Raw genomic sequence first — 16,296 nt, forward strand, 5'->3', positions numbered from 1 at the left:
CTCATCTCTTGCATCTTCAGTAAATGTCTCTATTTTTCATATTACATGGCTGGATACTTTCTGGATAGACTTGTTGAATGGTAGGAAGAACCAATACCATCCCCATTTCACAGATCGGGAAACTAAGTCTTGGGAAGGTTGTGTATCTTCCTCCAAGATCCTAACGTGTCTGATTCTGAATACAGAATGAAATCCATTCTTATGGTGGAGATCGGGCCTTTCCTGCTATCCAGAACCGCACCCCCCCCACACCGCCCCATTTTCCTGTTTGTAAAATTAGGACAGACACAGCCTTGCATTAAAACAGAGTCAGGAGGATCAGAAATATAGTGTTACTTGGCTCATTGGCTCTGTTCTTGCCTAGCCCCAGAGCCACAGCCCACTTTGTTCCAGAAGCACAGGCATGCTGAAGAAGAGGCAGAGCTAGTTTCTCCGTGGCCTGATTTCTGTTGGGGGCGAGGTAGGAAGTGGCACTGTCCTTACTTAAGCCTCACCAGTGCATGAGGCAGGGAGCTGGCAGCTACCAAGGGCTATGAGGAATGAGAATTTCATTTTGAAGACAGAGAATGTGATGGAATTGGAGGTGGTGGTTGTGGCAAAGGCTCCAGTGAGCTTTGGTGGGAAAAAAAAATCAGTGGCCTTTATTGAAATCCGTCCTCATCAACTTGAGGTTTTCCCACATCCCTGGAAACTGGCTGCACACAACCCTGGGGCTCTGCTGTAGAGAAGATACTTGGGGGACACATCAGTCTCCTCCCCTCTCACTACTGGCTCCAGCCCTCTCTCTGCCCACCCCTGATCCCTTCTCCTCCGAGTCTACACACACCCACAATTACATGCCTTCAGATACTACTATTAAGCCATAGGGAATTAATGAAGAGATATACCCTCTTAATAAATTTTAAGTGTATAACACCTTATAGTTGACTATAGGTACAATGTTGTACAGCAGACCTCTAGAGCTTATTCACCCTATTTAACTGAAACTTTATACCTGTTTATTAATAACGACCCCCCACCACCTCTCTCTACCTCTAGTAACTGTTACTTCAGTCCTTGATTCTGTGCTTTAGACTATTTTAGGTATGGTATTGAGGGACTGTCCTTCTGTGACTGGCTTAGTTCATTCAGCATAATGTCCTCTAGGTTCATCCATGCTGGCACATAAACCTGAGTTCTGTTCTATTGTATGCATAGACCACATTTTTTCTTATCCATTCTTGCCCCAGGGAGATTGGGCGATGTGTGAACCTTGGCTATTGCGCACAGCGCTGCAGTGACCGTAGGAGTGCAGATAGCTCTGTGAGATCCCAATTCTAATTCCTTTGGATAGATACCCAGAAATGGGACTGCTGAATCATATGGTGGTTCTATTTATAATTTTTGAGGACTCTCCATAGTGTCTGCAATAGCAGCTGTACCATTTTGCATTCCCACCAACAGTCTTCAAGGGTTTCAAGTTTGCACATCCTCGCTGACACCTGTTGTCTTTTTTTTTTTTTTTGATAATAGCCATATTGACAGGTATGAAGTAGTATCATTGTGGTTTTGATTTGCCTTTCCCTGATTATTAGACATTTCTTCAAAGAAGACATGCAAATGGCCAACAAGTATATGAAACTATTAGACAGTTTTTGACCTGAAAAAATGGCAGTTTCATGTGGTTTGGCCTTGTCTATATCAATGACTCGCCATTCCCTTTGCTCCAGCTCAACTCTTTCAACAGAACCAGACCCATTTATCCAGCTGCTTTTTCTTCCATTCATCCATCTACTCGTTATGGAAGCCTCCAGCTCAATCTTCTGCAATTGTCATCTACTCTACCTCACCTTGTCCCCAGCTAACTCATCTTCCCGGGGCCTTACTACCAGCCACTCTCCTGTGTTTGTGGGAATCACTACAACGGTTCTGCGCCGGTCCCACCCAGCACATCCTCACCACCTACGGGGCTTAGCCCATTGCCACTGCTTGCTCCAATGGACTGTCGCTGGCTGCCAGCCCGGCCTTACGCACCATCTGCACTCACTGTCATGCCCTCAGCTCCAGCAGCAGGCACATCCTGAGTCCCACGGTGCCAGGCATGGGCGTTTGACAGCCATCATCTCAGTGACTTCTCCCTACGTCCCCAAGGTAAATCCTGCCTTCCAGGGAGGCAAAGCAGCTGGGCCGCATCTGCCGCCCTCCAGGCCCACGCATCCCCCCACGGAGCCCTTCTGCCTTTACGTGTGCTGTTTTCTCTCAAACCTGCAGGGCCCTCCTCACAGCAAACTATCCAGCTCACTGCTGTTCACCCGTCTTGGCTCTTCCTCCTCCAGGAAGTCCTCTCTAACCCCTAGTGAACAAGTCTAGCACACTGATCACAATACCCTAGTTTAGCGGTGCTGAAGCAGCCACTGTGTTCCACTATAACAGTCTGCTCTGGGTTTGCTCTGCCCACTCCCCAGTGAGACTGTGTGTTCTTCAGACTTGTAGTAACCTCTGTACCACTCAATGCCTAGCATGGTATTAGGCAAAAATCACACTTTCTGAGTGGATTCTCTTGTCAGGTATTGCCCTAACTTCATCCAATAATGAAGTGGCTCAAAACCACCCTACCTTTATTATATCTAGGACACCTAGGCTCAAAGAGAGCAAGAAACTTGTCAAAGGAAATGCAGCTAGTAAGTGGGTTTGCCTGGGGTTCCCTCTTGAGTCCTTATCACAGTCCTATAAGGATCATGTGATCATCACCCCCAGGACCGGGACTGTCCTGGCCCCAGGCGCTGGGCTGCCTTCCCACACAGTCAGTGCCATTTGTTGAAAAACAAAATGAAGTGGCCAGTGTCCTTGGCCCTGTGGACTTGTGACTCTCCCTTCCCAAAGCCACTTACCCCTGGGCCCAACTGGCTCTGGTTATTGCAAGCAGGGCCAGGCCTGCTTTGCACATCAATCCCAGTGATCGCAACAGCTGCAGGTTTAGGGTGGGGCCCCCAGAGTGAGGGGAAGGGGTTGGTCTAAGTGACATTTACATGTAAACCCACCTGCACAGTGTGACCAGACATTCCTTCCAGCATTTTCTACCCATCCTCTAAGGGGCGTTTGGGGATAAAGAGGTTTTGGTCACATGGGTGTTTTGAAAGAAGAGAGGGACATGTTGGCTTTGGGCCCATGGCCAAATGCCATCCTAAAGGAGCGCCGTGCAGCAAAGCAGCTGGACTGGCTGCAGAAATGATTAAGGATTCCTGCTTTGCTCAAGGTCAAATGTTTCCTTTCCTTGCATGTGCAGAAGACAAAGCACACCCAGGTCCCCAAGGCAGAAAGAAATAACCAAAGGGTTGTTTCATTTGTTATCCTATTGAGCTATGTCCCGTACTTGACACAAGGGGAGTCTCGCTGTGCACAATGGCCATGTCCCTGAAGAGGCGTGAAAATCAGATCATCGTAAACAAACCACTTGTCAGACTGGGAAGGAATTGGGCCACTTCGGGAACCCTTCAGGCACCCCTAGGAGGGGATCATAATTTCTTTTGAGTGAGACTCTCCCTATCTCATCTGGACTGGGCCTGGATATTCCCAAATCTGCCACTTACGCACGGGGTGGCCTCGGTCCTCCCTGAGCCTCGGTGCCCGCCTTTAAATGGGCTTTGTCTGCCTCTGCAGAGTCCAGGAGGGCTCAGGACGCCCATCGGAAAGCCCCTGGCACAAAGCCTGAAGACATGGAGAGAGGAGAATGAGCTTTAAGCTTAGTTAGGTTTGTTTTTTAAAAGCATTTTGGACCTGTGAGATACTTATTATACAAGAATTTTTCTTATTTCTCAGTTATATTTTCTACTAGCTGTAATCTCACCATTTAACTTCCTATTCAAATCTCAGTCTGTGCAGCAAAGGAAAAACCATCAACAAAACAAAGATAATTAATACCAAAACAACAAATAATCTGATTTTTAAAATGGGCAGAGGACCTGAACAGACATTTTTCCAAAGAGAACAAACAGATGACCAATAGACACATGAAAAGATGCTCAACGTCACTAATCATCAGAGAAATGCAAATTGAAACCACAATAAGATATCACCTCACAACTTCCAGAGTGGCTATCATCAATAAATCAAAAAACAACAAATGCTGGAGAGGATGTGGAGTAAGGGGAACCCTTGTGTTTATTAGTGAGACTGTAAATTGGTGCAGCCACTATGGAAAACAATATGGAGGTTCCTCAAAAAAAATTAAAACTAGAACTGTCATATGACCCAGCAATCCCACTTCTGGGTATTTATCCAAAGAAATGCAAAACACTAATTCAAAAAGATATATGCACCCTATATTCACTGCAGCATTATTAATAACAGCCAAGATATGGAAGCAACCTCTGAGCATCCATTGATAGGAAATTTGATAAAGAAGATCTGGGACAATGGGATATTACTCATCCATAAAAAGAATGAAACCTTACCACCTGCAGCAACATGGATGGACCTAGAAGATATCGTGCTAAGTGAAATAAGTCAGACAGAGAAAGATAAATACCATATTATTTCACTTATATGTGGAATCTAAAAAAAAAACAAAAACAAACTTACACCATACACCAAAATAAATTCAAGATGGATAAAAGACTTAAATATAAGCTGTGATACCATAAAAGTCCCAGAGGAGAACATAGGCAGGAAAATTTCAGATATCCCACGCAGCAGTATTCTCACCAGTATGTCCCCTAGAGCAAGGGATACAAAGGAAAGAATAAACAAATGGGAATACATAAAATTAAAAATCTTCTGCATGACTAAAGAAAACATCAACAAAATGAAAAAGAAATGAACCGTATAAGAAAATATATTTGCCAATGATACCTCGGACAAGGGTTTGATCTCCACAATATGTAAAGAACTCACACGACTCCACTCCAGGAAGACAAACTACTCAGTTAAAAAATAGGCAAAGGACCTGAACAGACACTTCTCCAAGGAGGACATACACAGGGCCCATAGACCCATGAAAAGATGCTCAACATCACTAGCCATCAGAGAAATGCAAATTAAAACCACAGTGAGATAATCCCCTCACCCCAGTCTGAATAGCCATCAGTAACAAATCAACAAACAAATGCTGGTGAGGTTGTGGAGAAAAGGGAACCCTAGTGCACTGTTGGTGGGAATGCAGACTGGTGCAGCCACTATGGAAAGCAGTTTGGAATTTCCTCAAAAAACTAAAAATCGAACTGCCTTTTAACCCAGCAATTCCACTGCTTGAATTACCCTAAGAATCCCGAAACACCAATTCAAAAGAACCTATGCACCCCAATGTTCATAGCAGCAATATTTGTAATAGCCAAGTGCTGGAAACAGCCTAAATGCCCATCAGTAAATGAGTGACTCAAAAAACCGTGATACATTTACACATCTATGTGTAATACTATGCAGCAGAAAGGAGGAGCTCCTACCCTTCTTAACAGCATGGATGGAACCGGAGACCATTATGCTAAGTGAAAAAAACCAGGTGGTAAAAGATAAATACCATATGATCTCACCTATAAGTGGAACCTAACCAACAAAACAAGCAAACGAGCAAAATAGAACCAGAGGCATAGAAATAAAGAACAAACTAACAGTGAACAGAGGGGAGGAGGTAGGGGGATAATGGAGGAAAGAAGGAGAAGGGGCAAGTCAAGGAACGTGTATAACATGGACACAGACAACAGGGAGGGATCGACTGTGGGAGCGGGGTGGGTAGGGCAAAGGAGAGCAACAAGGGAAAAATGGAGACAACTGTAATTGAACAACAATAAAAAATTTAAAAAATAAACAAAACAAACTCACAGATACAGAGAACAGATTGATGGTTGCCAGAGGGGAGGGGCTTGGGAGACTAGGTGAAAAAGGTGAAGGGGGTAAGAAGTACAAATTAGCAGTTATAAAAACAGTCCTGGCGATGTAAAATATAGCATAGGGAATGTAGTTAATGACGTTGTAATAACCGTGTGTGGTGTCAAGTGGTACTCGACATCAGGGGATCACTTCATAAGGTATATAAATATCTACTATGTTTTATACCTTAAACTACTATAATATTCTATGTTGACTGTAATTGAAAGATAAATTTTAAAAATAGTTTAAAAAAAAGAAAATGCAAAGATTAGCACGTAAGCCACCAATGAAATATTTTGCTGTGCTTTAAAGCCTTTCAAACCAAAAGATATACAAAGGTTTGTTGGACTGTGAGCTGTCAGTGAATCAAAGATAAGAAATAAAGATAATAAGTGCTGGTTAGGAAAAAAAAAAATGTCTATGCTAGACAGATCATGACCCCAAAAATGTCCACACCCTATTCCCTGGAACCTGTAAAGGTGTCCTTTTACATGGCAAAGGAGACTTTGCAAGTATGATTACAGGTCTCAGAAGAGGGGAGATTATCCAGCAAGCCCAATGTGATCACAAGGGGCCTAGAAGAGGGAGAAAGAGCTGAACATAGTGCACTGTTGGCTTTGAGGATGGAGGGACCACCAGCTTTAGAAGCTGGAAAATGCAAGGAAACAGATTCTTCTCTTGAGCGTCCAGAAGGAGCTACCTGGCCAATGCCTGGACTTCAGCCCCATAAGACCCGTTTTGGATGTCTGACCCCCAGAACTGTAGGATAACACATCGTGTTGTCTTAAGCCACAGACGTGTGGCGGTGTGTTAGAGTTGCCATAGGAAATAAGACAGAGTCCCCCACCCCTGTGTTCACAGCCATCGCCCAGGCTTCTGTGTGCTCCCTGGGCCCAGAGCACCGGCCCCTTCAGTCCACTCTACCCAGCAGGCACGCGTCACCTAAAATGCAACCAGCTTGTGGACTCCCTGTCGAGATCCCTCAGCTGTGCCCTTCGGGCCCCATCCTTGTCCGCTCCACCCTGGCCTGCCCCTCAGCCCTGCACGCTCCTCTCTGGGTCACTACCTGCCATCCCAAAGCAGCAGCCTCACGCTTGTCCCTCAGGGAAGTTCTGGCTGCATTTGTAACCTAAACCATTACAATAGATGGCATTTTCACATCCCTCGCCACCCTGACTGTGAGGTCCGCAGGGCCTGGGAGAGTCTGTTTTGTTCACTCTTTTATCCCCGGTGCCTAGCACTTGGCCCACATGTGTGTTCAAGAAAGATCCATAGGATGAAGGAATGAACATCCTTCAGGGTTTTTCTATATATGACAGGGTTAGACCTCCCCACTTTATTTTTTTTAAATATTAAAGAGTATTTTAATTCCTGTCCTTAGAAACTATACAGATCATAATGATTTGGAAGTGAGAGTACCAGACACTAGCCAAACCAGAACGTCTGCTCTGCCTTCCCTTCTGCCTCGTCACTCAGCCTGTGAGCAATGTGATGTTAACAGCTATGACTGTGGTTGCTTCTCGCCTTGCATTATTTTTATCCATGTATTCACCATTGTCTACTTTCCTTTCCACATGAAGTTGAGACCCCTTTTTCACATACTGATATGCAGCATCTCTGAGGCCTGGTCAGAATACTAAAAGTCTGCACCATGTTGTCTTTTGAATGACATCATTTTGAATGGTACCCTTCATTCTCTCTGGATTTCCACATCTCATGTGTTGCCAGAGAAAATATCATGACTGGGTGTTTCCCTTCCACCTGTCTCATCACGGGATCCTGACCCACTTGCCCAAGTAACTGCACCGATTCAGAGATCTTTTAAGAACCAAGATGGTGGCTATTTTACTCATGTCTTACAAACTGATGAGGCACCTGTAATACAGGTCTTTAAAACACTGCTTCTATTTTTCCTTTTTCTACAGTCTGATCTTTAGTCTTTTTCTGAAGCTCCAGCCAGACAGCCCTGAGCCAGGAGGCCCTACACCCTCCCAATTTTGTTCTAACCATTCTCCTCGGTCAGTAAATGCACACGCCCACCGTTGTCCTTAATGGTTCTTGCTGCCCCGGAGTGCGGATGTTGACAGCCAGTGTCAGTGTCCCCTGTGCTGGATTCATATTTTGGCTCTTTCACACATGCTGTGATGAACGCCCTTCCAGTTAGACATTGGCATCCATCCTGACTACTCTCTTAGGATAAATTCTACAAGAAGTCCCTACCCTGTGTTTGTGCTGTACCTCTTTATGACTTTACATGCAGTGTTCTCCAAAGCGTCCTCTTTTCTGTGACTTTGAAACACGTCCTTGATGAAAGTGAGTGAAAATGGGGGGAGAAAGCCATGGCTGATACCTTCTTTCATAGCCTTAAAATATGGTCGACCTGGTGGCCCCACAGGCTAACTTGGACCACAGCTATGCTTGAGTGCTTTTTAAAGACAGAACATTTACATAACGATATGGATTTTCGATTTCTCCATGTTGCACTCACCAGTCAGAATTGGACAACCGCCGTCCTTGACACTCCTTTGCATTTGGAATCCCCGACTTAATCAGACTGTCCCCTGCTCTGTCTTACAGTGACATCACCCCTCCCGGAGAACCACTGAACAAGAACAGCCGGCCCAAAGCGGCTTCCCGCTTCCCCAAGCTGTCGCGCAGCCAGCCCAGGGAGACGCGCAATGTGGAGCCCCAGAGCGGCGACCTCTGACCTCGGTGGAGTCCCAGACTTGGGCTCTATGTGCTGCGCCAGCTGCCTCCATCCTGGCCTCTCTGCATCACACCTGGCCACAGCAGCTGGCCCCTTACTCCTTGGAGTGACGACCACCTCCACCTGGTGAACCCCAGAGAGCACACCTTCCCCACTGGTTACATGACACCTGGTTACATTAAACTGGTCAGAGAGCAAGGTGGCTCCTTGCCGGACAGACCCAGACACACGGGCACCAGTCGCCCAGGGGCCAGCAGGAGGGCGGGTGCCAGGTTGGGCTTGGAGCCCCCTGGTTGAGATGCACAACTTTGGTATTTCATTTGGTCAGAAGATTCACTTAGAAACAACCTCTTGACTCTTTCCCACATGGGAATTAGAATGACTGTTACAGTCTTTTTTTTTTTTTCTTTTTAATGTAATTGCCTGCTACAACCTCTGGCCAAGCTGTGGAGGAAGGGGCATTCCTCCCCATTTGATGTTCCCCCAGTGGTCAGCAGACACCCTAGTTATTGCCTCTGGGCCAGCAGCAGCTCGGTGGCGTCACTCCTCCCGCAAGACGGTGCAGTGGCCTTCGTGCAAAAGAGACGTTAAGTGATGCTGATCTGTGGCTTTTGAAGCACGATTGGCTTCTGGAAGGACCAGCCCGTGTAGGGAACCTGAGACCCCTGGACCCACGTGCACCTTTGTCAGGTTTGGGGGAACCTCACCCATCCAGGCTGGAACCATCAGCAACAACCTGGCAGCCCCATGTTGGAGAGCCCTGGGCTGTCCAGAAATGGGGGGCCTTGGCCTCAGAAGCCAAGAGGCCTCCAGGCTGTGAGAGACTCAGCTCTGCAGAAGGCTCTGAGAGCCCTCAGGCCTTCACACCGAGCTCCGGAGCTCTGTAACCTCGCTGTGGCTCTCTGTGAACTTGGACACGGTGTCCACCTTGCACAAATCATGATTGTCGCCTAAAGACACGGGTTCACAGTGTGCTCCCTGCCCCTCAACATGCTCTCGGTGGGAACAGGATCCCATGTGCCCCTAGACCGAGTCCTCTGTCCTCCTGTCTGAGAACAGGCGCTGTTGACTAGCAGGAACAGGATAAAGACGAGAGCATGGCGCTCGGCACAGGCTCTTCCTCCAGCTCTCCACACCGGACCCTCCCCAGGACCAGGGCTGGCCAGCTCATTGCAACATGCGGAAACACGGAATTGTCTCTCCCCCGGGCAAAGGCCACCCTCAGCTGCTGAGCACCGTTATGAAGAGTTTGCATTTTGGAGGAAATATTAAAAAACTAGGTACAAAATCATGAAACAGACTACACAGGAATTAGTTAAACCAGAAAATAGATGGATCTGTGGGGAGTTTGATGACATGAATGTGTGACACACGGTCAGAGGGAGGCTGCCCACACCCTCTACCTGGAACGTGTCGGCTCATTAGCTCAGACCTTGGTGAACAAGCTGGGTATGCGCTGAGCCTTTCCTAGACAGAGGAAGGCTCCGCGGAGGCTCACCTGGAAGGTTCTGCTCTGTGTTCCTGTCAGCCCCAGGGACCTTACTCAGGTCAGCTGTAAAACTGACCCCCGGGGCTTGTAGAAAGGAGCCAGGATGAGAAACGGCCCAAAAGAGCTTCTGAGGGAACCTCCGGCCTGGTGAGCCGTGCCCAGGCGAGCAAAGGGCCTGCCGTCCTCGTGGCTGGAGGCGGCGGTGTGTGGCGGGGGTCCCTGCTCTCAGCTCATGGGGTTAGAGGACCCGAGAGACCATGTCCTAAAAAGGCAACATAGTTTCTTTCTTCCTTTGTTTCAGTTCCAAGTCCACAGGGCCCCCTCGGTGGCCGCGGCTGGCTGCTCTGAACAAGGCTTCCTCGACTAAATCGTCAGGATGCTCAGAGCACAAGCTGCCCCACCTCCCGCCTCCCACATTGTGTTTACTCCACCTCAGTCATTTTGATGTTGGTCTTTGATCCCCACTGAAACACTGTCCCAGCACCACCTGTCTGGACGGCGGAACGTGTCCCCAGTCATCTCCGTTTTCTGTGTAGTAGATGTGGAACGGACCACCCACCTCCAGCGCCCCCTACCCGGGCCCAGGGTTCTGTTCAGCCAGGCTTTCTGGTACCTGACTGGAAACATCTGGTGCGAACCAGGCCTTGCCTTCCCCAGCCACTCCTCCAGGAACCTGCTTCACAGCTACGACAGGACAGATGCTACGTTGGGAGAAAAGAGTCCACGCCCAGCCTGTATTTAAAAAGGAGAAACCCTGCCTCCTCATTTTTAAAAGCTTAATTATTCATGGAAAACTCACCCTGGTCTCCCAAAGTATGGATTGTAAAAGCACGTTCTTAGGGGCCCCACAGGAATCGTCAGCTGCTTGGTCTTTTCACCCCCTTTTTGGTGATCATGCAGAAACCCTGGAATCATCTTTAATGTACAGACCGCCCCCTCCAATTTTAGCCCAGATATGCATGTGACATGCACATTACAGCCACTCCTCAGAGCCTTAATTTTGGAATCACATAGAATGTTCTGCAATGATTTAATCCACCCAGCTGCTCACTAAACCCCTGACCCCTAGCTCCTGAAGAAGACAAACCACTCGGGGCCAGCAAGGAGCAGGCTGAGAGCTGGTGTATTAAACGTCGCCCCGTCACGGCATTCACCTGCCCTTCACCTAAGATCCAATTCAGAGGGCAGGCTGTGGTCCTCCCTCCGAATGCCCACTCAGCCCCCTGCAACCCGTCAGCAGAAAAGACCACCCTGTGGAAAGGACCAATTGAAGCTGCCCGTCTCCTTGATCCAATTAGAAGATTCTTTGGTGCCTCCAAAATTGGCAGCTAAGAGATGAGTCCCTCCCTGTTCAGAGGGAAACCAAAGGGGTCTGCCTCTCTCTAGAGGGCCTTGAACATCCAGGACCACACCTAGACTGCGCGCAGGAGTCCATTCTGGGTCCTCTCACCAAAGGCAAGCTGTCAGCTCACAGGAAGCTTTAGCAAGAACATCGCTAGGGCTTGTCTCTGTCAGCAACTCATTTGTTTCTTCCTCCATTCCCCCAGATGAAAGAAACAATCAGGAAGAGTAGGGTGGGCAGAGATGCCTCTCCTTAAAAGAGAAAACCAAAGCGCTCAGGGAGGCCCTCCAAGGCCGGTGCAAACGTAGCCCAGAGCAACTCCCGACTAGGGAGGGAGCCTTCACAGCCAGCTCCAGCTTGTAAACTCGTTCCCCGGGCACGCACTACGCAATGTTACCGGCAAGCAATCAATTGCAGAGAGCACAGAGACAGTTAAAACAGCCTGGCGTTTGTCTAGTCGGTCCCCAGGGAGGAGGAGTTGGCTATCTTGTCGAAGGAGACCTCGCTTAACACCCAATAGCCAGGCACGCCCAAGGGCCTCCTGGTTACAAAAGGAGGCAAGGGTTTAAGGACAGGGTCTTATTACAGCACTTGGCTCTGCTCTGGCTCAGAGCTTATTAAAATGAGTCCTTTGATAACCACTGAAATTTTACAAGGGCAGCAGGTTGTGTTATGACTGTAACAAAACAGAGGCAATCAAAGTTGTTTACAACTCTAGGATTGATAACGGTGTTGTAACTAATGCAAAAGGCAACAGGCCCTGGAGGCCCAATAATTAATCCCCAGGCCTGGGGCCAGAGTCTGGAGAAGGAGACCGGCAGCCCGCCTGGCTGCTCGGAGGCCGCGCTACTTCCCAGCAGCAGGGCTAGGGCCCAGCCAGCCAGCAGCCTCTTCTTCCTTGGTATCCCATGGGACAGTTTGCCCGCCTGAGGACTAGGTCACAGGGTTCTAGGCCTTGGCCCGGACCCCACCTGCTCCCCTTCACATGGGGGCAGCCCAGCCCAGAGTTGTCAGCTGCTGCCCCCCACCCTGTGGAGGCCAGGCCCTGTTTTCTGGGGTCCCAGCAGGCACTCTCTGACCCATCCCTCCAGACTCCTTCGCCCTGGCTCCCTTCTATGAGCCCCAGAGTCCAGAGGCACGTGGTCTGTCTGCTCATCTTAGTGTGTAACTCATGGCAAAGAACAGGCTGGTTTCCAGCCCAGACCTGGGGACGGGCATGCCCCCAACCTGCCTGAGAAAGGCCCTGCCAAGGGCCCCATCTGCCCACAACATCACATTGGCTAAGAGGTATGGCTAAGAGGCACACCTTATATTCAACTTTCAACCACAAAGGCAATAACTGTCTGGATTTTTCCTGGGTATTTCACTCGGGACGATGCTACACACGCTGGACCGTCTCCCCGGCCTGCGGGCCGAGCCTCGGCAGACAGAAGGCCCTTCATGCAGGCGGGCACCTGCTTCTGCACAAGGTCTTTTGGAGCGATTATTTTTTAAATATTGTGCATTGTTTCACTAAATATTTGCTGTTCAGATTGGCTTCTGTGCTAATTTTACACAGTTGTAGCACTGTATATTTTATCTAAGATTTCCGTGCCAAAAAATTCATTTTCATGTTTCTGTAACACGCGGTCTTGATTATGTCTCTAAAATAAAACTTCAGCTACTGGATCAGCCGGGATGAGGGAGGAGCACTGATGAGCGCCGTGCTCTGCGCAAGCCCCCTTCCCGCTCAGCCCGCAGTCACTGAAATGCACGCATTAGTTCACCTCTGGATTTCTCACCTTTTCAGCCCTGAGACATTTGCCAACGTACGGGCCTGATTTCAGTCACAAAGCCCTTACTGTTGTCTCTAAAATCTGAATGGCTGCATTGAATGGGCTTTCTGACCTACCCAGTCAGTTTCTTTGGGGCAAAAATCATCTGATTTCTTTAAAAGACGGTTGAGGCTGTAGCCTGGGTGATCATCCCACCAGCAGAACATGCTGGGTTCGTTAGTGTTTTGGGACCACGGGTCAGTTCTTACCGGCACGTGAATGTTTTCCCATCATAACTGGAAAACCACAGCCGACCTGTCCAGGCCCCCACGTTCCCCTCGAGTCTGCTCAGGGCCGCCTCCGGCTGTCATGCACCACGAGTGGGGAGGCCACTCATTCACCTCGATGGCTCTTTTTCTCACCTGTAGACCGTGCAGGGGATGCCCTTGCAAAACCTGGGACTCGGGGCATGGACGGTAACTAAATGGCGGCTGCACCTTCGCAGTGCGTTGCTAACCACTCCAGAAATGCGCCTGGAGGACGTGTGTTTCCACAAGTGCGGGGGTGGGGGAGCTAATTAGGAATTTTTATTATCTAGGATTCATCCTAGAGAGAATGTCTTTACCTCTTCAGCCTTAGCTTCACCATCCCTGGCATAGCCGTTCAGTAAAACTCTGCTTAACCCATCAGGTACTGACTTGGAGGAGGGGGTCTTTTGAACGCAGGAGCATGTTCACCCCAGGCGGGAGGCCCTCAGCCTGGCCGAAGCCCCCTTGACGGTCCCAGCGGCCCGGCCGTCGGGCGAGGAGGCAACACCCCTGGAGTCTGGTCTACCGCCTGGATGTAAAGGGAGCCTACGCGTGTACAGGTTTGCTCCGAAACATGTAGTAGTATCTTAACTACCCTCTTATGTTAAGGTTTACATAATAGGATTTTTAAACAAATGTGTTTAATTTTCTAAAATTTCTTGTATTAAAATTTTCTTTTGGAATAAGCTGTGGTAATTTTGTTACAATCTGGTTGAGATACACCTCTTTACAATGGCAAAATGGTGACATTTTATAAATTAAATACTCAGTTTATGGTCTGTTTCTTGTCTCAGTTCTTTTTCAGCAGTTGGAGAATAGGTGAATTTTCAGTGTACATGTTATAAACACTTCTAAAATGGCCATTCCCCATTTGACATGATATCCTGGACAACAGGATTTGATTGGACTAATATCAATCTAATTTGAATTGAAGTGGAGCAAAATTTCATATTGCTTCATGAGGCAGATCTGAGTAAACGCGAGAGACAGAAGCACTTGTTACAGTTCCCGCGCGTTCACTCAAACACAGATGACCATTGGGCACCAGCCACATGCCAGGCGTCGGGCCAGGCGCTGGGCATACGGCAGTGAACCCAGAGGCCAAGGGTTATCTTGGTGGAAGTGACTGACATTTAAGCTGTGACCTGTGGAATGCGAAAGAAATGCTACACTGTCCTCCCCTGCCAAAAAAAAAAAAAAATTGGCTTAAAAATCCATACCGGCAAGCAAGGGATTTTACCTTTTCAACCTAATTATAGTGACTGAGGAAAAGAGGCAGATTCTCAGAATAAGGACCCAGGCATGAAGTCAGTATATATATAACTCAGCACACTTCCTGGGTAGGTTCTGACCAGGGCCGCAGGTGTCACCTCAGACCCCTGTGCCCAGCGCTGTGAGGAGGCCACCACTGGACAGCCTCCCGTTGACCTAATCCTTACGCCACCGCAGCGAAGTGCTCTGCTCTGTATTTAAACAGATGAGAAAACTAAGCACAGACTGAGCACGGACCTGTGGTCCCCTGGCTCCGAGGAGGAACCGGGGGGGGCTGCTTCCGTTGTGCTCCCAGCCTGGATCACCTTGGCCGCTCTGTAGCTGGTCCCTCTCTCCCCTCTCCTGCGTCCTCTGTGACACCCTCAACTTCTCACTGAAGCCTCTTGGCTTCCCAAGCACAGGATTCCCTTGAACTCTTCCCTGAGAGAGGCTGTTGTCATTTTTTTCCTCCCTTAATTCATATTCCTAACTTCCAATTTTCCTATTTTAAACCACTTTGCCTCCTTAAAAATACCAGTTCCTTTGAAGCTCATACCATCTGCTTGTAACACCGTCTACACCTATGCTTGGCTTCATCTATGGACCCGTGAGCTGCTGCTGCTCACTCACCGAGGGTCGGCACCCCGTGCTCCAAGGGTCAGCGCCCTGCGCACTGACGGCCGGCAGCCCCGTGCGCTGGCTCGCCCTCTGGTCTCACTTCTCTGAGCTCTGCCCCCTCCAGTCTTTTCCTTTGCACCAGGTGGGCCTCCCCCAGGCGAGGGCAGCAGTAACTGTGCAGCCTCTGGACTCCTGCCTTCAGGTGTTCGGCTTTGCGCCACGGTCCTCCCAGGGCCACTCTGTGGGGACAGTAACAATGTTTCAAATTCTTGAAGACCTTAATCTGCCCTCTCAAAACAATCAAAACTCTGTCCTTACACATTCTTGTACTGGTTCCTGGGGGGTTTGTCGATTCCCTGCCTCTCTCTCATAACTGCTTGCTGAAAACCCAGCCCTAGTCAAGCCCAACTACATAATTTAAGAGACTAATGCAGTTAAAAGAATTATTAGTTTATGTCTTGGCACAGACAATATAAAGACGTAAGTTTGCTGCATCAACAACTGGAAGGAATGAGGACAGAGCTGTAAAAGAGCAGAGTTTGTCACCTAAGTTAGGCTGATGTAAATTCAAATTATCATTCAACACAACTTTAGGATGTTAAATGTCATCCTCACGGTAATCACAAAGAAAACAATGTCCATCCACAGAGGAACGGATAAAGAAGTGCATATATACAATGGACTATGACTCAGCCATAGAAACAGAATGAAATCCTGCCGTCTGCAACATGACGGACCTAGAGGGTATTGTGCTGAGTGAAATGAGTCAGACAGAGGAAGGCAAATGCCACATGATCTCGCTTGTATGTGGTATCCAAGAACAAAATAAATGAACAAACAAAACAGAAACAAGCTCCTAGATACAAAGAACAAATTGATGGTTGCCAGATGGGAAGGGGTAGAGGAAGTGGACAAAAAAGGGGGAAAGGATTAAGAAGTATAAATTGCCAGTTATAAAACTAGTCACAGGGATATAAAGCACA

The 16,296-nt window shown here is 48.3% G+C and overlaps 1 protein-coding gene across 1 annotated transcript in view; it reads left to right on the top strand.

Annotated features, from left to right (window-relative positions):
• Positions 1–13,998, top strand: part of SNX29 (sorting nexin 29) — a 547,242-nt gene extending 533,244 nt beyond the window's left edge. The window contains exon 21 of the mRNA XM_054589590.1: positions 8,422–13,998. Within this exon, the coding sequence (XP_054445565.1) occupies positions 8,422–8,551 (130 nt within the window). The 3' untranslated portion in view covers positions 8,552–13,998. The remainder of the gene's footprint in view (positions 1–8,421) is intronic.
• The last annotated feature ends 2,298 nt before the right edge of the window (positions 13,999–16,296 follow it).

Source organism: Pteronotus mesoamericanus, unplaced genomic scaffold (genome assembly GCF_021234165.1).
Source record: "Pteronotus mesoamericanus isolate MK-2021 breed Mesoamerican mustached bat unplaced genomic scaffold, CSHL_Meso_final scaffold_167, whole genome shotgun sequence".
NCBI lineage: Eukaryota > Metazoa > Chordata > Mammalia > Chiroptera > Mormoopidae > Pteronotus > Pteronotus mesoamericanus.